Below are 24,503 nucleotides of genomic sequence, written 5' to 3'. Positions count from 1 at the left end.
TCCTGACCAAAAAAAAAGCAATTCTGTGACCAGACCTCTGTCGGTAAATAGCTTTCTGTTAAAGTAGAGAACAAACAGCACAAAGGAGACAAGAAAGGCATTTTCTGGGCCTAGAATTGTAAATGTGCCTGAGAGCAAAAAGTTTTCCAAAAATTATTGGGGGAAATGGGAAAACTTAAAAAAAAAAAAATCCCTGATCAAACTTAGGTAGAATTCAGAATTGAACATTCAGAGAATTGTATTAAAATCAATTCTAACACATAGAGTATATAATAACTAAAAGATCATAATTATGAATAAAGAGAATGTAGAGAGAGTGTTAGGGAGAATGGGCAGGAGAGAGAGAGGCACAGAGAGAGGGAAGAGAGGGAAGAGAGAGAAAGAGAGAGAGAGAAAGCATTTTGTCCTGCGGACAGTGATTATCAAAATAACCACTTTCTTTCTGATTTAAGAGGTGGAACTATATTCTCATGGTAATAATTATAATTTATATTGAACTAAGGTGAAAATGTCATGTAGATAAGGTAAAAAGATTATAGTGCAAACAATTATTTACAAATCGCAAAGTAAAACTATTAAAGACAAAAAATCATCCAAGAATAATATAGCTTGTTAAGGAGTATTGCATCCTTGATTGGACATTGTATTTTAACAAATTATGAATAATTGCAACGAATGAAAAACATGTGCACCAAAAAGAAATCTTGCTTTTAATAATAAACCATTATGCTCAGTGAAATGAGTCAATCACAAAAGAACAAATATCATATATTCTCTCTCATATAAGGAAGCCAACATGGAAAGGGTAACTCCCACAGTCCAATCTATACTGTTTTTTGAGTTTCTGTTTGCTCTTTTGGCTGTATCTCATATGTTTTGATGTTTTTATATCGGTTTGCTTGCTTCCAAATAATCTCTTTTCTCCAATAGAATTCATCAAGTGCCCATGAAGTATACGATGGCATCATAGTTCCTAAGAGACTTCGGTGTTTCCTTTTAGTTAAGCATGTGTTGCTTACTCAGTGGCACATTATTTTATCAGGGTGCTACAATTTGTTGTTGATGTTGTTGTTGTTGTTATTGTTGCTGTGATCAATGTGGCTGTTATGAAATGATGTCAATCCGAAAAAAATAGTAAAAAAAAAAAAGTAATTTTCTTTGATGGTTTAATCATATTATGTCTCGTTAGTAGGAGTATTTTCTTTTTTAAAAATGATGTGTTCAAATTGTATGAAAGGCCCTTTCTTTGATGATGATGGTCATGGTCTTTGTTTGCCAATTTGTTATGATAATATTTTTGTTGATTAGATAGGTATTAGAAGATGAACTAACCTTCCATTTAAGGGATATAAAATATATTGTCTTGATGTATTATCATTTTAAGTTTTGCCAGGCAAGACTTAACAACATTTTGTCAAGAATCTTTCTATCTTTATTTATGTGTTAAGCTGCTTTATAATTTTACTTTGTATGTTGCTTCTATCATTTTTGGTATTTGAGGTATAATAATAAGATATGTTAAAAAATAATTTAGTGACAATGATCAAAAGTCACATTGTCACTGTCACTCTGTGCTGCAAAATGGGGAACAAATTGATTAGCATGGCATTCTAAGGACATACTGTGGTAAAATCCTTTAACTTTAATGCTGTCTAGCATTCAGATATAAATGATATTTTGCATGACGTTGAATTAGAAAAACAGTGATCAGTAAGATAACAGACGGACAAATCCAGAACATCTGAAAAAATCTGTTCAAATAGGAAAAATGATTAGTGAAGATTTTAGAAAAAAAATACATTAGGAGGAACAGAACAATATTCTATATTTTAACAAATATCTTATTCAGATTTAACATACAAGACACTTGGGAGCAACTATGGAAATAACAAAAAGGACAAATGTTAAATGATAGAAGAGAATTGTTAATGCTTTTAGATACAATAATTAAATTTAAAGTTCCAGGACAATAGATTCAGCCATAAAACATTCCTTGCCAATTACTGTAAAGGATAAATAGTCATATTCATCATTTACTTTCAAGAACTTCAGCAAAAGGTTGCACATATGTATAAAGATACACTTGTGTATGCCCACCAAGTTTGAACACATGAAAAGATGTAAACAATTTTGAGTACTGATGGAGAAACATTGAGGATTTGTATTAGTCTTTCAAATATTCTAGATTTTTGAAAGTTGGTGATAGGAAGTTGTCAGATGTTAAGTTAGGTCATATCACCAGGCATAACATAGTTATGGGTAACTTCCTCCCGCTTCCCCAGATCATTGTCATAGTCTCCAGCTGACTTTTCCTGTAGCTAGGCAGCTGTTCAAGACACATGGAAGCAGGCCTTCAGTTATCTGGGTGGTGACACTGCAGTAGAGTAGGCTAAGCCTCCATCTGTAATGTCAGCAACTCATATGAGTTCCAGTTGGAGTCCCTGCTGATTCACTTCTGACCCAGATCTCTGCTCATGAGTGCGTAGGAATGCAGTGGACAATGGGTCAAGATCTAGAGTCCTTGCTTCCATGTGGAAGACCTGGATGCAGTTTGTGCTTCCTGGCTTTGTCCTGGCTTAGTGACACCATTCAGGGAATGAACCAGAAAGGATGAAAGATCTCTCTCTCTCTCTCTCTCTCTCTCTCTCTCTCTCTCTCTCTCTATCTGTGTGTGTGTGTGTGTGTTTCCCTATTTGTAACTTTGCCTTTTAAATAAATAAAATTGAAACAATTCAGTTATCTAGGGACCACACCAACTTTTGTCATCTGTTTCCTCCCATTTTTGACTAAGTCTTTATTTACTATCCTTTACATGTTTTTGTGACATTGTTTCTTATATTCAGTGCCTTCTATTTTATTCCAACAGTTGGTAAATCAGGTGTTGTCCAATGCATCCTTCATTAATATGAGAAAAATGCAGTGCCAAAGTGAGGTTTGATTATTGACCATGCTTTATCTCATATTTTTGCCAATATTTTAACATTAAAATCTCCTCAGTTTTTCACCAAGACATTACCACTTACAAAGGCAATGGAGAATGCATTCCACCCCTTCATTTGAAGGGTCTGCCTATAGACTCTTCTGTCTACACAGTAGATTGAGAAGCAGAGCCTCTTGTTCAAATGGATAGGAAGAAGAGAAAGAAAAGCAGGATTGGAGAATTAGAGTGTTTACCTGGTTGCAAACAGGCTTGTACTTGAGGCCTGGTTTATTAAGAATCATTTCCAATTGCCTGCGGTTAAAATTGGAAACCCCAATGGACTTAGCCAATCCAGCATCTTTGCACTTTTCCATGGCCTAGAAGGAAAGATAATAAAGAGATATTTCCACAATTGGCTAAAATAATATAAGGTCAAACACTGTCACGTTTCAGTGAAACTAAAGGTAATTGACTGGTCCAAAGTGAAAAGCTAGGACAGAAATGGAGAAGATGGTGACAACAAGAAAAAAAAAAATAATTCCTGTGTCCAGCTTAGAAAATCAGAAAAAAAATGCTGCATATAATTGCGAAAATGGATTTGCTTTCATTGCCACTAAATCTTGTTTGTTTTTCTCTGTTATATCCCGGTATTACCTTCCTCCATCAATACTTCAGTATATCAACACCATCAAAGGCATTAATTTGTACATCAAACAATGAATATCCTATTCTGAATTGTGACATAATACACCACCCTCTCCCTGATTCATCTATACCCATTATCTTCAATTACGTACCTCCCAAGTGTCGCACAGATTCACCATGTCAAATATTAATTTTCCATGTTCATCTATTGGAAAAATATCTCCTCCAGGCTGGAATAGAAACAATCATTTTTCATTATATCATCAGATTCAAGAACTCACTTTATTGTGAAACACCCCCCATGAATTCAGTGTTGGCAAATTAAACTCCCATAAAGTACATGTAGCGATATTAGTATGCTTGTATTTGCAATGCATATTGTATATGAAGCAGTAAAGAAAGCCATTATGCTACAGACTTCCTTTGTTTCTCATTCATATGATGTGAATTTTGAAATCCTCTTTTGTAGGTCTTAATTGTGTACCATGAATTATGTTGTATTGTGTTCTACTTCAGAGAAATGTCTCTCATTCACTGTAAGTGTCTATACTTAAGTTCCCTTTATCTGCACCAATAATGGATTGCAATTTTAACCTAGGTTAAACATTTAACTTTCCTCCTTTCCCTAAAAACATCAGGATCAGGTGGTGAGCATTTGATCAACAAAAAGGGATCAACATTCTGTTGGATAATAATTTTATTATTGCAAGATACAGAGAAGCTATCAAATGTTATTCACTATGACTTAATAGCTCCCAACAGCCATATATTGCTCTAATGAAAAACTCAGACAAAAAGTAAGTAAATCTATAGTAGTATAAGTGAAAATTACTGATAAAAATCTAAAAAAAATCTTAGGTTACTTCAGATCAGTAAGACTACTCATAGCTTAGGCTCTCCAGTCACACAACCTAATAAATTCTAGTACTTACACAAGCTGGAGTAGTTTATATAACTTGTACAAAGTAGGCTTCTATGTTTACCAGTACCAATCTTCCATGGAAATGGTGATCATGCTGACAGCTAGAGTGAAATAAATCTAAACATTCTCACTGCCTACCTTTAGAGCTGCTGGGAAATGTATAATGTAGAGGTCAACATAATCCAGTTGAAGTTTTTTCAGTGATTCTTCCAGGCTTGGTTGAACCAGCTCTGGTCGATGAAACACAGGTGCAAGCTATAATGATTAAACAGTGGAAGTTTTGCTGATGAATGAAATAGCTAAACTTTTTGATTTTATAAATTAATACAGAGACTTTTAAATTAGTAAAAAAAAGTGACAAACACTGAAGGAAATACATTTTTTTTTTGTGCTTCATGTGTACAGGTACATTCCCATAATCTATTTCTCTTATTTGGATACTATTCATAAATGTATTAAACCATGGGTGATGTTATGTGAGAGATAGATAAATATTTTATGAAGTAATGATCATTATCACTGCTTGAATTATATTTGATAGAGGATATAGAGCAAATATCAAGATGTCAGAAGAGAAGAAGACTGAAATATTAGAAGAACTCAAAGAAATCACATTAAAATGGAATGAAAAGTATTAATAAGAGAACAGAAGAAACAGGAGAAACAATAAAGAATCTACAAGTCAGTTCATTTGAAATATCTCAAAATAAAGACAAAAAAATTAAAACAAATGATAATAGTCTGAGATTTCTTCCTCACTATCACACATATCATACTAAATGGTTAAAATATGAAAGCATTTCCACTAGAATCTGGGACAAGACAAGAATGTCTACTCTCACAATTTTATTCAGTATTATTCTGCAAGATAGCCAAATCATTATATATGAAAAAGACACTGGGTGATCCAAACTGGAAAGGAAAAGTCAAATAGTCCCTACTTGCAGATTTCATGGTTCTATACGAAATGTAACTGAGACAGTCCAACAGGGGACTGTTGTAACTGATAAGTTATTTCATGAAAACTTCAGGATAAAAACTCTGAAGCATTCTTAAATATACCAAAAACTGTCTGAGAAATAACATATAACATCAAACCTATTTATAGGAGTTAAAATAAAGTTAAATACTTTTGAGTACATTTATCCAAGTCTATGAAAGCTCACTACAAAGAAAATGGCAAAACCATATGAAAGAAACAGAAGAAACAACTGGAGAAATCCCCAGGATTCATATACTTAAAGAATAAATGTTGTCAACATGTACATAACATCCAAAGAAAGCCATATATTTAAAGCAATCTCCATCAAAATTTAAGCACATTCTTAAAGGTGCTGCCTGCAGCACCCTCAGCCCGAATGGGCACCACTTCCTGATTTCGCTGCTCCACTTCTGATCCAGTTCCCTGAAAATGCACCTGGAAATGCCGAAAAATATTGCCCAAGTCTTTTCCATCTATGTAGGAGACCCAGAAGAAGTTCCTGGCTCCTGGTTTCTGATCAGCACAGGTTTTTTTTTACCACTCTTGCGGTTGTGAGCAAGCAGAGGGAGAATCTCTCTCCCCTTATCTCCTTCTCGCTCTCTTTCTGTGTTCCCCTCTCTCTAGTTCCATCATTTTTTCTTTCAAGTAAATAAATGTATCTTTAAATAATTCTTAAAATTCATATGGTTGGGGTGGCTTTGTGAAACTGAAACTTACACCACTAGCGGCAACTCTGGCACTCCTTATTGGGCATAATTTATCAGATGTATGTTTTACAAATATTTTTCCCATTCTGAAAATTGTTTGTTCAGCTGATTAATTACTTTTTAGCTATTAAAAGCATACATCTGATAATAGAAATAATATACCAAGTAAATAATCTTAATAACGTCGACAAAGGAACAAACAGTCCAGCTAAGAAATTGGCAAAAGATCTGACTAGATATTTTGCAAAAAGAAATGACCAAATGATACGACAAAAAGTGCTCAGGGACATGAGAATAAGTACCATGGTGAGATAATATTTCACTCCAGTTTAAATTGCTATTATCAAAATATTAACACGAATAAAAAGCAGAACGAATTGCAGAGAATGAAAATTGATACACTCTTGGGGTGAAATTAACGCACATATTATGTAAAACACTATGGAGATTCCTCAGAAAAACTGAAACTGAGTCTACTGTGTGACTAGGTTATTCACTTTTGGGAGATAAGCAGTAAAAGTGCAATCATCACATGAAAAAGTTATCTGTGCTCCCATATTTATAGCAGCCCAACTCACAATAGCAAAAATAAATCAACTTAGATGTACTAAATATTTTTTAGCTATAAAAATGAAATGTCAGTATTTGTGATAAAACTGATGGAACTGAAGATCTTTGCACTAAGTGAAAAGGGCCAGACACATGAAGACAAACATCACATTTCCCCTTACATGGGATAGTTACTATGTTCATTATAAAAAATTGTGTTGATGTCATATTAATACGTATTTAACTGGTTTAAATACTGCATTCAGTTTTATCATATTTGTGAAAATATCTTCATTTCCCCACTCTATGACCATTGTGAAAATCCTACCTTGTGTTAATGTCATAGCCCTGTTTTCAGGATATAACAATATATGTGTGTGTGTGTGTATGTGTGTGTGTATACACATATGTAAGAAGAGAATAGGATAAAAGATTAGAAATTGCTTAGTTTAAAAATAAAAAGTAAATACTAAAAAAAGAAAGTAAAGCAAGCAATTGCAGTGTATACATAAGAAACATTCCTCATAAGCTACTGATAATTTCACATAATTTCCATTCATATACTTGGCATTTTGCTAAGGAACACTTCATAGTTCAAACCTATTGTACCTTGGAAGTGTAGAATATGTCTTCTCTTTTCACAGTGCCATCTGCAATCTTGCTGCGGATGGCCTGACCGACTTCCTCTTCATTTTTGTATATGTAAGCACAATCAATATGGCGGAAGCCAGCATCTAAAGCAATTTTGGTTGCTTCCATCGCCTTACTCTTGGGGATCTAGAGGAACAACAAAATAATCTTTGATGATCCATGTGGCTAGAAATATTTCAGACAATGTCAGTAACCTTCACAAAAATAAATGTTTCTTCGCGTTTTAAGGAATTCTTTATTTTAAGGGATGACTCCATTTCAACTTAACTTCTAGCTTCCCTAGTTAGTAGCAAGACTTAGGCAATTTACAAATCTCATCACCAAACAACAGCATTGATCACTGGTGTCAAAGATCCTCAGATAATAACAGGTTTATTGATTTGATCGAAGGTCACACAGAACATGGGTGAAAGTTAGTATCATGGTTGCTATTTGTCTAATTAATTCTCAACAGATATGGAACACAAGGGAGAAGTGAACATACTGTAACATAGGAGAAATGCAGTACAAACTTCTTTGTGTTTTCTCACAGTGAAGTAAAAACATTAAATTATATGGCAGAGATGAATTTGACAATATATTGGAAAACTCACATGTAAATAAAAGCTGTTTTATTTAGAGTCTCCAGTCTAACGATTACTCAGGACAGATTACACAGATGTCCTCGGCTAGATCTCACAAATATGCCAGGCTCTCAAACCAAAGCAAGGATACGTTTAATTCACTATTTATACAACTTACCATCACCATCCTCATATGTTAGGAAATAGAGAAGTGGGTTCTCTGATGCAAATTGGACAAGTTTGAAAATAGGAATTTCAACTGACAGAAGCGTATCACATTAATTCTATTACACAGAGCCATTTTGTCTGCCTCACTGACAAAACAAAATAACACAAAACAAAAGCAACAAACTAAATTCTAAGTAACAATGTAAATGCAAAGGGTGTGCGTTTTTACATGACAAAGTAAAAGTATGTAAGGGATTTTTTAAGACAATTGTTTTTTCTTAAAAATATGCCATTACAGGGCGCAGTGTGGTAGCCTAATGGCTAAAATCTTCACCTTGCATGCGCTGGGATCTCATATGGGAGCTGGTTCATGTCCTGATGGCCACAATCCCATCCAGTTACCTGCTTCTAGTCTTGGAAAGCAGTCGAGGATGGCCCAAAGCTGTGGGACCCTATACCCACATGGGAGACCCAGGAGAACCTCCTGACTCCTGGCTCCTGGCTTCATATTCGCTCAGTTGTGGCCATTAGGACCACTTGGGGAGTGAACCAACAGATAGAAAATCTTCCTCTCTGTCTCTCCTCCTCCTCTCTGTATATCTGACTTTCCAATAAAAATAAGTAAATCTTTTTTTTTAATATGCCATTACAGTGCTTAATTTTAAAAAGGCACTTCTTTTATACAGGCATAAATTACACTAATTTTTTTAAGATTTTTTTTTTTATTACAAAGTCAGATATAGAGAGGAGAGACAGAGGGGAAGATCTTCCATCCGATGATTCACTCCCCAAGTGAGCCGCAAAGGGCGGTATGCGTCGATCAAAAGCCGGGAACCAGGAACCTCTTCCTGGTCTCCCACGTGGCTGCAGGGTCCCAATGCTTTGGGCCGTCCTCGACTGCTTCCCCAGACCACAAGCAGGGAGCTGGATGGGAAGTGGAGCTGCCGGGATTAGAACCGGCGCCCATATGGGATCCCGGGGCTTTCAAGGCAAGGACTTTAGCCACTAGACCACGCCGCTGGGCCCAAATTACACTAATTTTTAAAAGTTTTAGCTTTCTGGGGTCAGCACAATGGCCTGGTGGCTGAATCCTCATCTTGCATGTGCTGGGATCCCATATGATGACGATTTGTGTCCCAGCTCTTCCTTTTCTCATTCATCTCCCCACTGAACAAGGAGATGTCCTCTGCTAGATCATATAAATACACAATCCCCTCAAGCACATATTCTCTCTAGGAAAGCAATAGAGAATGGCCCAAAGCCTTGGGACCCTCAACTGCATGGGAGACTCAGAAGAACCTCCTGACTCCTGGCTTTGGTGCCGCTCAGATATGGCCATTGCAGCCACCTGAGGAATAAACCAGAAGATGGAACATCTTTCTCTCTGTCTCTCCGTCTCTCCACAAACATGATCTTCTTTTCCAATAAAAAGAAATCTTTAAAAAAAAAAAATATATATATATATATTAATTTTCTTGTATGGAATGAATAACTGAAAGTATTTGTTAAAGGACAAAAAAATTAAGCAAATCTTTTTTTCAATGTATTTAAAGAATTTGAGAGGCTGATATTATTTAATGAAATCATATCAAGTCAGATGTTAGATCCTAAAACCCTCTCTTAGGTACTTATCACAGCTTAACTTTTATCGGCATTCTTGTTTCTTTTTTCTCCTTCATGCTGTTCCACTCTGAAAAGGACCTATATCCTAATAAATGGTTTACCTAAGTCTTGCACAGGGTACAGTAAGTTTAAATTTTGATGCAAATAGTTATATAACACAGTGTTATCTGGTCAAGTAGAATAAATTATGACTAAGCAGAATCTTAGGCATGAAAAAGTTCTCTCCTGGTGAATTGGAAAACTAAGTAAAACAAGCAGTGTTACACAGAAACTGAATAACTTCAAAATCCACGCCTCTTTCCACCCACCTTAGGTTTTCTTTTGTCCCCTCAAGCACAAAACAATATGGATTACCTCATCTGATGCATAAGTTCCAAAGCCCAATGCTGGAATGAAGTGACCATCATTTAATGCCACTCGCTGAAGTTTGGGATCCATTGCCTTTCACTATCGTGACCAGGCACGCTCTATTTACTCCTTCAGCTTTCACAAGAGTAAAAGGAGCTTAATATTCAAATTGCCTGTCCAAAGTCTATCATACTGAAAGGAGTGAAGTTAAAGAAATATTTCTCAAATTCCACATTTAAGAGGAATCTGGAAACCAACTACTATTTGAAATATGAAAGGATTCCTGTTACTGATGAGAGAAACATTTGCAGTATTTTCTCTGCTCAAGCATCGTACACATTATTATAAAGACTTATGTGACCTTTTTCAAATACTTCTTGTCTTTCTCAGATTTTAAATCTTCAGACACCTATCTTCCTGATTTATTTTTTATGATTTAATCATCTCTATTCCGATGTCGTGTGTGTTTTTAAATTTTTTTTTATTTCATTTTGTGGCACAGTTTCATAGGTTCTTGGATTTCCCCCAACCCTTCCCCGGGCCCTCCTCCCATGGTGGATTCCTCCACCTTGTTGCAGAAGTATAGTTCAAATCCAATCGTGATTCCTTCATTGTAAGCATGTACCATGCATAGAGTCCAGCATCTTATTGTCCAGATAAATTCAACGGTTTCTTGGGGAGACCATCCCTAGTCTGAAAGCAGAGCTGGCAGAATATCATCCGTCCAGTGAAAAGCCATAACATAACATCAACAACAATTTATAACATCATGGAGTTAATTGACATGGTACTGAGTGACCAATATGTTAGAAAATGCAAGTTTTTAACCACGCCCTGATGTCAGATCAGTGCAGCTCTGGCGGTTGCAGCCACTTGGGGAGTGAATAATTGGACATAAGATCTTCCTCTCTGTCTCTCTTTCTCTCTGTATATCTGACATTCCAATTATAATAAATAAATCTTATAAAAAGAAAAGAAAAAGAAGATACTTCACCCCAATAGCAAGTAGCAGCTTTGGCTGTGGGAAAATTCCACAGTCCTCTGCTTCTTTGGCTGTCCTAGAAAGACATTCCTGCATTGGAGAGTTTTGTTTCCCATGAATAATTGTGATTCAACGAACCTTGGAAAGTGCCCTGAAAATCTTTAATTGGATGCTGATTTTTATATTTGCTCATTTCCTAATACTTATAAGATTAATTATTATGATTATTCTACTTTGCTATTGTCGTTAATATTCTTATTTGATCTAACTTTGTGTCTATGTTTAAATCCTGATGTCTTATGTGAAGGAAAATGAATTAATGCTCATGGCTATTGGGTTAGACTGAGGCTCTAATCCAATAATGGAGTTGTTGGTGAGGTATTTTGGAATTGATTAAATTTGCCTAGTTTCCTAGAATTTCCACACATACCCTAGAATAATCAAGTCATGATGAATTAAAAGATACAGATGTACTTGAGAAAGATTTTGGTCCCTCTACTGTCAGCTTTACTATGATTGCACCAGAATGTATTTTGACATATTATGTTAACAAATTGGGTTAGTTTGAACTGTAAGGCAAAATAAACCTTCGTTCAAATTCGCTCCTTAAGTTATTGTATAGCAATGACAAACTGACGAGCACAGCATATTTGGGAGCACATACAGCTTAGACTGAATTCAGCACTATCCATGGGTTCACTCATTCATTTGAGATCTTGCAATAGTGCAGCACCTGTGGATAAGGAATAACAATTGTGTATGGCTAGATCAGGTCAAAAGACACTCAGATGGAAGTTAATAGTTTTCACCTAGATTCACCAGTTTCTAACATTAAGAAAAATATTTGCACATCAGCTGAAGAAAATTAACAAAATTGTATGACATACTTTCCCCTGATTCAATTCTCCAACTCTTCCAGATCTGCTCCAGTTCCCACAGACAATAGTTGATCCAATGAACCTTGGAAAGTGCCCTGAAAATCTTTGATTGGATGCTGACCAGCATATGGAAAATTTTCTGAGTCTCTTCCCTTGTTTCCGTCCCTCCCCCTACCCTCTCAGTAAATACTTCAAATAAAAATAAACATTTACAAAAAGAATGTTTTCATTGGATTTGGAACTTATCTATGTAAGCTAGTAACCTTTTCATCAGAAGAGTCTTAATTAAGGGCTGGCATTGTGGCATAGACAGTAAACTGCTGCCTGAGAAACTGGAATTCCAGTATGAATGCTGATTTAAGAACTTGCTGTTCCATTCTAATAGAATTCCTTGCTCTTGTTCTTAGGAAAGCAGTGGAGAGCCTGGTGGTATGGCCTAGCGGCTTAAGTCCTCGCCTTGAACGCACCAGGATCCCATATGGATGTCAGTTCTAATCCCGGCTGCTCCACTTCCCATCCAGCTCCCTGCTTGTGGCCTGGGAAAGCAGTTGAGGACGACCCAACGCCTTGGGACCCTGCACCCGCGTGGGAGACCTGGAAGAAGTTCCTGGCTCCTGGCTTTGGATCAGCACAGTACCAGCTGTTGCGCTCACTAGGGGAGTGAATCATCGGACGGAAGATCTTCCTCTCTGTCTCTCCTCTCTGTATATCTGACTTTGTAATAAAAAAAAAAAAAAAAGGAAAGCAGTGGAAGAGCTGGAAGAAGCTCCTAGATCCTCGCAACAAAAACAAGTCTGGCCTATCTTTGGCCATGCAGCCACTTGAGAAACAAACCAACAAATGCAAAGTCTCTCTCTCTCTCTCTCTCTCTCAATACATAAGATAAATTTTAAAATAGAATATCTTAATTATCTGGAATTATTTTTCCAAGATAATGTGTTAGAATTGTAGGCATTAGGAAGTGTTTATAACACTTGGAAGATTATCATTGTACCATTGTCACAATCATGTCACTAAGGGATATAATTTTTCACGGATGATAGGCATTAATAGATGCGCTGATGTAGGAATGTACAGGTGATCAATATATAGACTGAAGAATGAAAGACTAAATAAATAAGACACATCAAAATAGAGCAATAAGTTTCTTTATTAAATGATCTACTCAGTGAAACAATGATTCACATTCTATAACATGCTTTATGAGAGATATCTGCCCTTTGGTAATAACAGATTTCCCACCAAGGGGCACATCTTGCCAAAGAAAGGGAAAGTGGATGAATGTAAACCTGACTTACATAGTTAAATCAGGACTTCATTCAGATGTACCAGTGTCATGAGGAAGACACCTGACCTTACAATCTATAGGCAAATGAAGTTAATAATGTAGAGGAGTTATGCTGTGAATGGAACCATAATTGGCGTGAAAGAAAAACATAACTGGTAGAAATGGGAAAGGAGTATTCTCAAAAAGTTTTTAAAACTTTCATTGAAATTTGGGAGGACCTCTTCCTGAATTATGATCATTCTTTGAAAAGCTGTCGATTTTCTATTCTTAGTCTAGTTCATTGTCTAGGGAGAATGAAAGTTTGATTCATATTTAGACAAGTCATGCTGGTAGTTATTTTGTTCAGACAGCTCAGTGGTTTCTAAGTGTTCTTTAATTTGAAAATCTGGCTGCTTTACATTTCTGAAATTCAATTCCTAAATCAGAATGATTGTGACTATGCTAACTGTTGTACATACAGTGAGCTTTGTGTACACATTGCACTGTATGCTACCAAAGGCTGCCTGCAGCATGTGTCTGTTGAAATGTACAGGAGTTTTGATTCTCAAAACATTTGCTTCTCAAAGCATTTGCTCATAACATTTAATTGCAGAGAGAGTGTGTTGAATATATGCCAGATTTCATCTATATTTGGTTCTGCATTCATTTTCTCTGGCTTGCTTTTGTTTTATATCTTTACTAAGTTAACTACAGAAATGGTTATAACTATGACGTTTCCTGTGAATCTTTACACCAAATCATTAAACTTAGAGGTGTTCCTGCGAATGTGCGATGTTGGCTGTGCTTTGTAGGTAGCATAAGCTTGGTCACGGTTAGGCCTAAAAATTAAGTAAACCATTCTGTGTGGCAAGCAGGTATGAAGCTTCTTCCTGCCTTTTCAAAATTAAACATTCTGGGCCAGGCACAATAACCTAGTGGCTAAAGTCCTTGTTGTTTATGTGCCAGGATCCCATAAGGGCACCAATTCTAATTCTGGAGGCCCTAATTTTGAAGAAGCTCCTGGCTTCGCATTGGCTGTTTCTGCCATTGTGGCCACTCGGGGAGTGAATCAACGGACAAAGATCTTTCTGTCTCTCCTCTTCTCTGTATATCTGACTTTCCAATAAAAATAAATAAATCCTTTTAAAAATTAAGCATTCTTTTCTTGCCACGATCAGCACAACATAAACAGGTTTGGAGAGGGAGCAACATGCAACTGAGAAACTAAGAAATACAAAATGAAACTATAAAAGTGAATGACCAGAGGGAACCCCTCCTGTTTCTGAAGAAAGAGCCTTCTACTGAGAAGGCTCAGTGCCTCAATCTTTTATGAAATTGCTTGGGGAGTCAAATTACAGGGTTTATTGTGGCACAAACATTACTAGCTAAGACCCAGCCAGTGCTTAATGATCAGGAAGCAACCGTGTGACAAATGTACAGAAGTCAATATGTGGGCCCAGCGGCGTGGCCTAGCGGCTAAAGTCCTCACCTTGAAAGCCCCGGGATCCCATATGGGTGCCGGTTCTAATCCCGGCTGCTCCACTTCCCATCCAGCTCCCTGCTTGTGGCCTGGGAAAGCAGTTGAGGACGGCCCAATGCCTTGGAACACTGCACCCGCATGGGAGACCCAGAAGAGGTTCCACATTCCCGGCTTCGGATTGGCGCGCACCGGCCCGTTGCGGCTCACTTGGGGAATGACTCATGGGACGGAAGCTCTTCCTCTCTGTCTCTCCTCCTCTGTGTATATCTGGCTGTAATAAAATGAATAAATCTTTAAAAAAAAAAAAAGAAGAAGTCAATATGTGAGTATTTCAAGGATACCCTTGGCAACCAAATGAAGGTCGCGTGAGAACCTCCATGTTCTGAAGTGACCGCTGCTGAATAAGGATGGAGATCTACATATGGAAAACCTGTGTTTTGGCCCGCTTGCCATGGTAACATTTGTAATTGTTTGAATAGTAATCTGAGGATAAATAGAAGATGTCCCCATTGAAACCCAGGTGTTTAAAAATGCTACTGTTGGTGCTCGCACAATGGCTCAAATAGTTAATCCTCCTTCAAGTGTCACGATTTCATGTGGGTGCCTGTTCATGTCCCAGCCGCTCCATTTTCAATCCAGCTTCCTGTTTATGACCTGGGAAAGCAGCAGAGGATGGTTCAATGTCTTTGGCCCCTGCACCCATGTGGGAGACACGTAAGAAGCTCCTGGCTCCTGTCCTGGGATCAGCTCAACTCCGTTGTGGGCATTTGAGGAGTGAATCAGCAGGTTGAAGTTCTTTCTGTCTCTTCTCTCTGTAAATCTGCCTTTTCAATAAGAATATATGAATCTTTAAAAATGCTACACTTTTGGTGTTTGGGGTTTTTTTCCTTACAACTTGGCTGAATTCACCTACCAGTTCTGAACATATTTTGTTGGAATTTTTAGTAAAAAGATTGAATCTATGTGGAATTTTCATCTCCAGAGATCATCTGTCTCACTCATTTCTGTTTGTACTCATTTCATTTCTTCCTCTTGTGTAATATTGGTCTTAAACATCTAAGACTATACTGAATAAAATCGTGAAGAATAGATACCCTTGTCTTGTTCCATATTGACTGAAAGTGCTTATGGCTTTTTCCCCATTCACATGGTATGAATCTGTGCTTGTCATGTAATAATGAGACTATTTGTGTATAGTAATAATTCTTCTATCCCTGATTTTTCATTACTTTCTAATTTCATGAGTGGGTGCTATATTTTATTAATTTATTTTAATTTATTAATATGATTAGTTGATTTATCATCAATTCTGTTATGTTATACAGCATACATTGTTTTTTATTTGCTTAATCATTTCCTCATCTCTAATTCCATTGGAGCAAAATAATTACATTTTTGTAGTTGCTGCTGTTGCTTTGTTGTCAGACTCGGAATGCAAATATTTTTCAGAATCATTTGCATCTGTGTAGATACGAGACATGTGTCTACCATTTTTTTACTTTTTAAAAGATTTGTTTTACAGAGGAGAGACAGAAAGATCTTGAAGTTCACTCCTCATGTGGCCTGATGGCCAGAAATGAGGCAGTAGCCAGGAGTTCTTCTACTCTTCCACATGTATGCAGGGTCCCAAGGCTTTTCAGCATCCTCCACTGCTTCCCCAGGCAACAAGCAGGGAGTTTGATGGGGAGTAGAGCAGTTGGAACACAAACCAGCATCCATATGGGATCCCGGTCTGTGCAAGGGAAGGATTTAGCTCTGAGCTATAGCACTCAGCCCCTGTTTTTTTCATTAAATATTATTTGAAACATATATCAATATGGGTCTTATTGCATGAGTTTGAAAGTTTTTCAATTTTTCTTTTCAACTGTGGGATTGGGTGGGGATGATGTTTTAAAAAGAATTGCTTTTTTTCCTTTCTAAACTATGTGGCATAAATCGACTTTGAAGTCAGCTATGTGTCAGCTTAGTCCTCTGAAGTCCTAAGAAAATGAGTATGAGGCTAAAATCCAGCAGTTAGTGTCTGAACTCCACCTTATTGACTCTGCTTTGGACCAAAGTGAGAAGAAAAACAAATCATACAACTGAAGCAAGACAGTAACTAGAACAGTGAAGACACAAAACACATTCCACACTTTAAATTTACTATACACAAGGTGTGATACTTTTGCATATTATTTTAATATGATTATGACTGTAATATAACCTAATATGTATATGTTGATGACTTATCCTTATTGGTACATTTACTGACATATATCCATGTGACAAATGTAGAATCAAAACAGAGAAACTATTTTATCATTTAAGTATCAAGTTTACAACTGTAATTTAAAGTGTTTTGATATTAAGATACTTTGAGAGAATGATATATTTTCAAATAATTCTTAGCACAGCATGTGTTTATAAAAAGTGTTTTGATATTCTTAGATGCTTTGAGAGAATGATATATTTTCAAACAATTCTTAGCACAGCATGTGTTTATATTTCCTACATCATTATTATTAGGCATTCTTATCACTTTCCTGCTATAGCTCGCTCTCTCTGTCTCCCTCTCTCCCTCCCTCCCTCTTTTAAAAGTTTTCTTTTTGTATATGGATAGAAGAAACATAGTTCCATTTTGCTCCTATCTGCACGTAATGAAGTTGTATATGTGGCTAGAAAACATGTATCTGTATTTAGCCAGGATACACTGACTGTCTTGAAACATATCTACCATGACTGAGGGGCTCCACTATACAGATACCTCAGAAGTAAAAAGGTCCACAAGACAAAGGGGGATCTTTTTCTCCGGAGCTGTTAGTTTCAAATCAGGGGGAAAATGCATATGATTAAAATTAATTAAATGTTTCAGTCACTAAAAACATTGTCATTTTCAAACAGTGAATTTCTAACCAGGCTTGGAAGGTAAACAGAAAAAAATTAATTAAATTCTTTAACCTCCGGATTTGAGGTTCATCATACCATTGATAAAATTTTAAGTTAATGAGATTATCTGTGATCTGTAAGGGATTGATGAAGACAAAATAGTGTCCCAAATTCATAGGCTTTACACTTTCACGGGTGAATCACTTGGAGAGCATCATGGATTGCCGATTTTGGTAAAGTTTTTCTCAGCTGAAGAAATGCTTTGAGAAAGCCTATTTGATGGCCATTGGTTTTGAGATACAATGCGTTTTGCATTGTTGGGCCTGCCTACTTCTATGTTTAAGGATTTTAAGAGACAAGAATCAAAATCTCAAAAATGGAAAATATGGGTGCTTACATTCAACTGTATTTTATCCTTACATTGCTTTTTGTCTTTATGTCTTACTACATTACCAAGAACTTTAATGTTTCTCCTGATTATCAAATAAAAATTCCTAAGACTCAACTTTGTCACTGAGATAAATATGTGGAAAGTTATCTTTTATCTGAAATTTATTATCACAGTAGAACATTCTCTAATTCCAAGGTAGAGTTGGGTTAAGTCTCCACTTTTTAGTCTGTTAAATCTGACTTCTAACTTCTCTTCCAGACTAAAGTCCCTCAACAGCCAAACACCAGAAACTAATCCTCCTCTGAGGATACACGATAATCAAATGTGTGCAGCTCTGACCCATAAGCAGCTGGAACACAGATCCTGGACTGTATCCTTGGAGTAGTGCCTCACGTTTTGAACTCCGTGCTGTGAAATTTCTGCTTCCTGGATGCACTGGAGAAACAGACTGAAAACTCGTCACAAAGTGCCTTACAAGCTCACGGTTCACACCCCTCTCCTAGTACATTTATGGACCAGCTGCTGTCATCTGTCACCAAAGTTCTGCAAACTTCTATGCAAATCCGTGTGAGGGACTGACTATTCAGAATGCAACAAAGCAGGTCTGTAATACAATCAGCATCAAGTAACAATCTTTAACAAATTACCACTTTCATTTTTCTCAAAGTGATAAGAATTTACTGTGATGGTGGTTATATGCCCTGTGGATACAGCTATAGCTCAGAACTGCTAGGTGGCAAAGATCAACCAGAAGTGAGGTGCTTGGTCACCAGTATCTGAGATGTCTCCTACATAATGATCCATTTGCAAATTCTTCAGAAAGAAGTCATAAAAGTCTTCCATGTTAATATTCATCAGAAAATGGGTAATTTGGATGCTCGAGAACACTAGAATGAGAAAAATATACAACCCAAATTCAGTAAATGCATTTCCAGCATATTTAAGATCTGGGTTTTATGAACCGCTATTACAGTAAAAATTAATTTTGTTTTAAAATCTGACATTCAAGAGCCTGACTTTATGATTAATATATTCAATCATACTCATTTTTCATACTATATAACTTAATGTTTAAATAAAGAATGTGTATAAGAAATTCAACCATGTTCCTCTGACTGAGCTGCATTTCTCAGGAATAAAAAGCACTACCTCATAATATAGTACATCAGATTCTCAAGGTACATAGAAATTTACCTTGTCTGTAAGCTGAGGAATCAATTTGCATTTTAAAGTTACTGAAATTATTGAATCAATCATTGAGCTGTAATATCTTAGAAGGCAAATTACTCTTATAAAAATTACACAAAAAATTATACCAAAAATACAATAGAAACAAAATAAAACAGAATTTCTCCCTAGAACCACTGGCATGGTAGAAATGCCCTCATTTATGTATAAATTGAGAACATTTTAGAAACAAAAGGAAGTAATAATTTTGCTAGCATTTAATTTAACTGTAATGCTGGTCTCCATAACTCATATCCAAAACAGTTGGAAATCACTGGCTAATACCAATGCTACATCCCCCTTATTAATTAAATGGAGGTGATACACTTAGCAAAACTACTTACAATTCAGCTGGAAAATAACGAAAATTCTTGTTCAGGCCTTCTAGAGCTTTCATGTCATCCGATGACAATTGAAAATCAAATACCTGTTAGACAAGTAGTTTTATTAAATTATTTTTCTGTTGCATATCTGTCGATCTGGAAAATCTGAAAAAACCCCAAACATTCTGAGAGATCAAACAAATGGCTCATCATAAACACTGGTTGTGGCCCAGCGAGGTATGCCACTGCCTGTAGCTCCAATATCCCATATGTACATCAGTTCAAGCCTGGCTGCCACTTTCCAATACAGTTCCCTGCTAATGTATTTGGGAAAGTAGCAGAGGCTGGCCCACGTACTTGCTCCCTGTTAGACATGTTGTAGTCCCTAACGAAACCACGAGCTCCTCAATTTAGCCTGAAAATATTCTAGCCGTTGTGGTCATTTGAAGAATGAATCAATGGATGGAAGAGTTCTCTCTGTCTTTCCATTCTGTCAGAAATTTCAAATAAATGAATACAATTGTAAACAATTAAACACTGGGTATTAGTAAATAAAATAAATCATGAAGTATATACAAATTTCACAACACTACATATTAAAAGGAACCTGTATTATTAAGTTGGAAATTAATAATATAAAAGCTAAATCTGATATTATTTAAAGCAATATTCTTTCAGAAGAATGTAAAGGAAAACTTTGGAATAAATGAATAATATAGTAATGTTCTTTGATTCAGTTCATCAATAAAGAAAGAAAGAGAAAGGAAATGAAAAAGTTAACCATTTGAAAAAAAACATTACTTAGAAAACCGTCTCAAAAAAATGGTGAGCTTCAATGCAAAGTGCTTAGCCTCTAGAAAACATGACTTTATTTTGAATGTAATGAGAAAAACAAAGAAAACAAAAACCTTGAAGAGAGTTCCTGTAGAACTATATTTGGTAGAAGGATCTGATGTGTCAGAGTATGAAAACCACAGTGACAATGAGACAGAGTGTCAGAGCTCTCCCATCCAGCAATTCATTTAAGAGATGTCTGCAAGAACAGTCCTGGGTGGAAGGAAGCCAGGACCTGCAACTTAGTCTGAATATTTCACAAGGGTCACAAGCATCCAAGTATGTGGCTCAGAGCATGATGCCTTCTAGAGCATTCATAAAACCTACATCTGAAGCAAGATGGAATCTCAAGGTCGGGTGTTTCAATATGTGTTTTGTGTATCCCATTTTATCCTTTATTTTCTTTAAGTACAACATACATGCCAATGGATTCTGCAGGTAATATTAACAAACATCCATTAACTTGAACCGATTTAGAAAAAAAGACATTCCTGGAAAATGCAGTAGAGTACTGGCATGTCTTCCTGTTAGGAAAAGACCTTTCATGGACCAGTCACAAGCAAAGTTTAAGTAAATGAAGAGTAGGAGCATTTGATCACTAAAATACATCAGGAAGAGAATTAAAACTTTGACATAATTCATGAGAACATGCTTGAACAGATGCATCCGAGCCTGAAACTAAGTCCGGACTATATAAATGTTATAGCATAATTAGGGAATTAATTCTGAATACTTCATTCATTAACCTAGGCTAATTTTCAAACTACATAATCGTGAGATGAAAAAAAATTCTTGTCATATAATATTCTACGTGGAATGTGCTTTGTCATAAAACTACATATTCCAATGGTAAAACAAAGATGTCTTAATTGAAAACAGCGACACAGGCAATGGGTTTAAATGGGCAAAGATTTAAACAGGTGCTTCACAAGACAGGGAAATTAAAGTTAAAACAATCCATGAATATCTAACCACATAAATGTTTTATGCAACACAAACTAAAATAATAATAATTTAAAAAGCAAGTCACCCTATCTAATATTATAATTTAGAAAATGAAGAAAAATACCACTTGCACAAGACCACAAAGTGTATTGCAAAATGTAATGGTGAAACCTTGTTCTCTGTTTTCTGCATTATCGTGATTCTCTTACCATGATGTATCAAAAATACACAGAAAGTTGAAATGCATGAGTAAAATCAGAGAATAGACTTGGTCCAAAGAGGTTTTGACATCTTGCAAAGAAGCAATGGCAAATTGCAGGATTACTGATACCTGCAGCTCCATGCCCTCATCACCTGAGCATTCTGTTTGATCCGCTTCTCATTGAAACTCTTGGCCAGGACCACAACCCCACGCTGCAGCTGGTAGCGAAGGACAATCTGGGCTGGAGTTCGCTGGTACTTTTTCGCCATAGAACAAATCATCGGATCATTCAGGAGAATTGGGGAATCCTGATCCACCCTGGAAAGAGAAGTAAGAAAGCTGAACTTGTTGAGCTGAGTATTAGTTCCATATGAGACTCTGAAAAAAAAAAAAACTGAAGTGTCCAATCTGTATCATAATTCTTAAGATTGGTCTTTATCTGAAATGTGTCTTGAAATGCAAATTCTTTCTTCCCCTGAGGTAGGAAATAATTAATTATATTAAAAAAGCATTGTACAACAAATTATATTTCAACAGAGCTATTTGAGGCAAATTGCTGGCTTTGATGTATGTTTTGTTTTGTTTCCTACCATTTTGGATTTCGATTGGACCCCAGAGCACCATAAGCGACCAGAACTATTTCTTTGGACTTGCAGAAATCCAGTAGTTTTCTCTGGTTGAGATAAGGATGACATTCTACCTGTAGAGACATGATATTAAAAACTATCAAATTTCATGAAACACAAAGGGAAATATTAAAAGTAATAGTAGCTGAATTTTAATAAAAAAATAAAAATTAACATCTAGTAGGGCTTTTTATTTGTTTCAAGCACAATGTTTGAAAGGAAAGGAGAGACAGAGATTATTTATTTTAACTTCTGATTCATTCGTCCAAATGACCACAACTGCCAGAGCTGAATCATGTTGATTCCTAGAGCCCCCAAATCCATATGTTTCACCCACATTCATGTCAGGAACTCATGTACTTAAACCATCATGGACATCTCATGCACATTAACAAGAAGCTGTGTTGAAAATGGAGCAAGCAAAAGCTGAATTGACACCCATGTGGGATACAGGCATCAAAACTAGTGTCCAACATACTGTATCATAATGCTAGCATCCAAGTAAGGATAACTTTTTTCAATTAAACAGAAAATTTACTGTGGCATTTTGAAAGCAACAAATTGGAGATTTTGTATCCTGAAATTGTTAAAACATGGCATTCCTCAGAAGAAACAAATCATGTGTTAGACCTTGTTAGATAACTTGACAACGCAGTGGTTAAAAATATATATTCATATCAAGGAGCTCTGTCTATGACCTCTTTAACAAAGTGACCAAAAGACACATCACTAAACATGTGATAAGCTATATTTCCATTCTTTCTCTAGGGATACTACTTAGTTAGTTATTTAGTTTGTTGCTTGTTTATTTATTTTTCCCCTTCCATGGGGATAAAATTTAATGAACAATGCATTCTAAGGTCATTCTGTTTTAAAAAAATTACCATTAATGTACTACTATTTCACCTCCAAATTCACAGAAAATTGGAACTGACAAATTTATGTTATAACAAAACAGTAAGCTGAGAAATTCAGAACCTTTGCCAAAATCTGACTAAATCACAGAAAAAATTGCTAACCATAAACTATGAAAACTATCATGAAGATTTTCCATTTATAGTGCAACATCCTTTTTGCTAAATAGTGCCAAGAGTTTCAAAAAAATGTTACATTTATGTACTAAAAAAATTAATCCACGTGGCTATTAACTTGACATTAAAAATCAAGCATTTTTTATTTCATGGGAATATATGGAATATCTATATTATCAAACTATCAGAGTATATGAAAGTTGCTAAATAATTAGAATGAAACTAATATAAAGTCATATTAGTTTTATGATATCTTACTGAAAACAAGAGTTGTGCATCATTATAGATCAGTTATTGATTCTGTATGTTTTCCAAATATTATTGTTAGATAACACGTGATGACATGCAACTATGCATTTAATAAATGTGATTAAACTTCTGATTTGATGACAGAAACCAGGAAGAGACAAAGATCAAAACAAGCTGAAGGATCAGCTTAAGTTTTGCTAAAATTCCATGAGTGCTAATGTTGGCTACCCTATTGTCCCCCAAACAATGTCTCCCTGTTTCTCTCATATTAATACTCTCCAGTTATCTTTCCTGTATATGTCTTTTCAAAACACATGAAGGAACAATGAACAAGAAGAAGCATTCAAATCTCTAAATGCCAAGCAAACCCTTACCACTTATCTGCTAGTACTTTCACTCTGAATTTATTCATTGCTCCCTAAGTGTTTCATGGCCTTCCTTCCTATACACAATGTCTTCCACACCACCTTCAATAATCAATGCTTCTGGTGATCCTCCATTGGATTTCTTCATTGATCTTGGATTAATTCATTCTCTCCTCCCAAGATTTGATCCTCTACTATACTAGCTTTTTTGTCATTTTACTTTTGCAGATTCCTACATATTTCAGTAGTCTCCTAAATGTTTCACTAAAACATTAACAGAGAAAAAATGGAAGATACCTTTCCCTTTTTTTAAAGGCTCTGGCTGCAAAAACTTCTGTTAATCCAAGTAAGTGAAACAGAAATGGGGGAACAAATGGGTATGTGACAGCAGAATCGGAGGAAAGAAATGAAAAATTGAAGGAGGGAGGTGAGAGTTCTCACCTGGTTGCACACAGGCTTGTACTTGAGGCCTGGCTTGTTCAGAATCATCTCCAATTGCCTGCGGTTGAAGTTGGATACTCCAATGGACTTGGTCAGCCCTGCATCCTTGCACTTTTCCATGGCCTAGAAAGAAAGATTGTGAGGAATGAATTCTTATGTTTTACTTGGAAAAGCAGAGAGATGAATGTACAAGAACAGCAGACTGTGCCTGCCTTTATTGTTTCAAATTCTTCTCTGTTGCTCTCTGTTACATCAAAGTATGGTATTTTCCCTCCATCTTTCCTGCACTATAACCTTGAACATAGTGGCAAGAATGTCT

General features: G+C 36.1%; 2 protein-coding genes across 3 annotated transcripts in view; both read right to left on the bottom strand.

The window, feature by feature from the left end:
• The window catches only part of LOC101526664 (prostaglandin-E(2) 9-reductase-like), a 230,956-nt gene that overhangs the window by 8,965 nt on the left and 197,488 nt on the right, over positions 1 to 24,503 (bottom strand). The window contains exons 1-4 of one of the 2 annotated variants that reach the window (XM_012927945.2): positions 7,335 to 7,498; positions 4,626 to 4,742; positions 3,718 to 3,795; positions 3,175 to 3,297 (exon numbers count right to left, since the gene is read on the bottom strand). The exons of the other annotated variant lie outside the window; for it this stretch is intronic. Of the exons in view, the coding sequence (XP_012783399.2) occupies positions 3,175 to 3,297; positions 3,718 to 3,795; positions 4,626 to 4,742; positions 7,335 to 7,484 (468 nt within the window). The 5' untranslated portion in view covers positions 7,485 to 7,498. Of the gene's footprint in view, positions 1 to 3,174; positions 3,298 to 3,717; positions 3,796 to 4,625; positions 4,743 to 7,334; positions 7,499 to 24,503 lie in introns of those variants that run through there. 2 annotated transcript variants of the gene reach the window in all.
• LOC118759111 (prostaglandin-E(2) 9-reductase-like) overlaps positions 18,232 to 24,503 on the bottom strand; it is a 97,797-nt gene continuing 91,525 nt past the window's right edge. Inside the window, exons 5-9 of the mRNA XM_036495212.2 lie at positions 24,185 to 24,307; positions 22,063 to 22,172; positions 21,625 to 21,790; positions 19,513 to 19,595; positions 18,232 to 18,828 (exon numbers count right to left, since the gene is read on the bottom strand). Of these exons, the coding sequence (XP_036351105.1) occupies positions 18,786 to 18,828; positions 19,513 to 19,595; positions 21,625 to 21,790; positions 22,063 to 22,172; positions 24,185 to 24,307 (525 nt within the window). The 3' untranslated portion in view covers positions 18,232 to 18,785. The remainder of the gene's footprint in view (positions 18,829 to 19,512; positions 19,596 to 21,624; positions 21,791 to 22,062; positions 22,173 to 24,184; positions 24,308 to 24,503) is intronic.

The sequence above is a fragment of the Ochotona princeps genome, chromosome 10 (assembly GCF_030435755.1).
Source record: "Ochotona princeps isolate mOchPri1 chromosome 10, mOchPri1.hap1, whole genome shotgun sequence".
Taxonomy (NCBI): domain Eukaryota; kingdom Metazoa; phylum Chordata; class Mammalia; order Lagomorpha; family Ochotonidae; genus Ochotona; species Ochotona princeps.
Note: the sequence above shows the minus strand (reverse complement) of the source record. Positions and strands in the feature narration are given on the sequence as shown.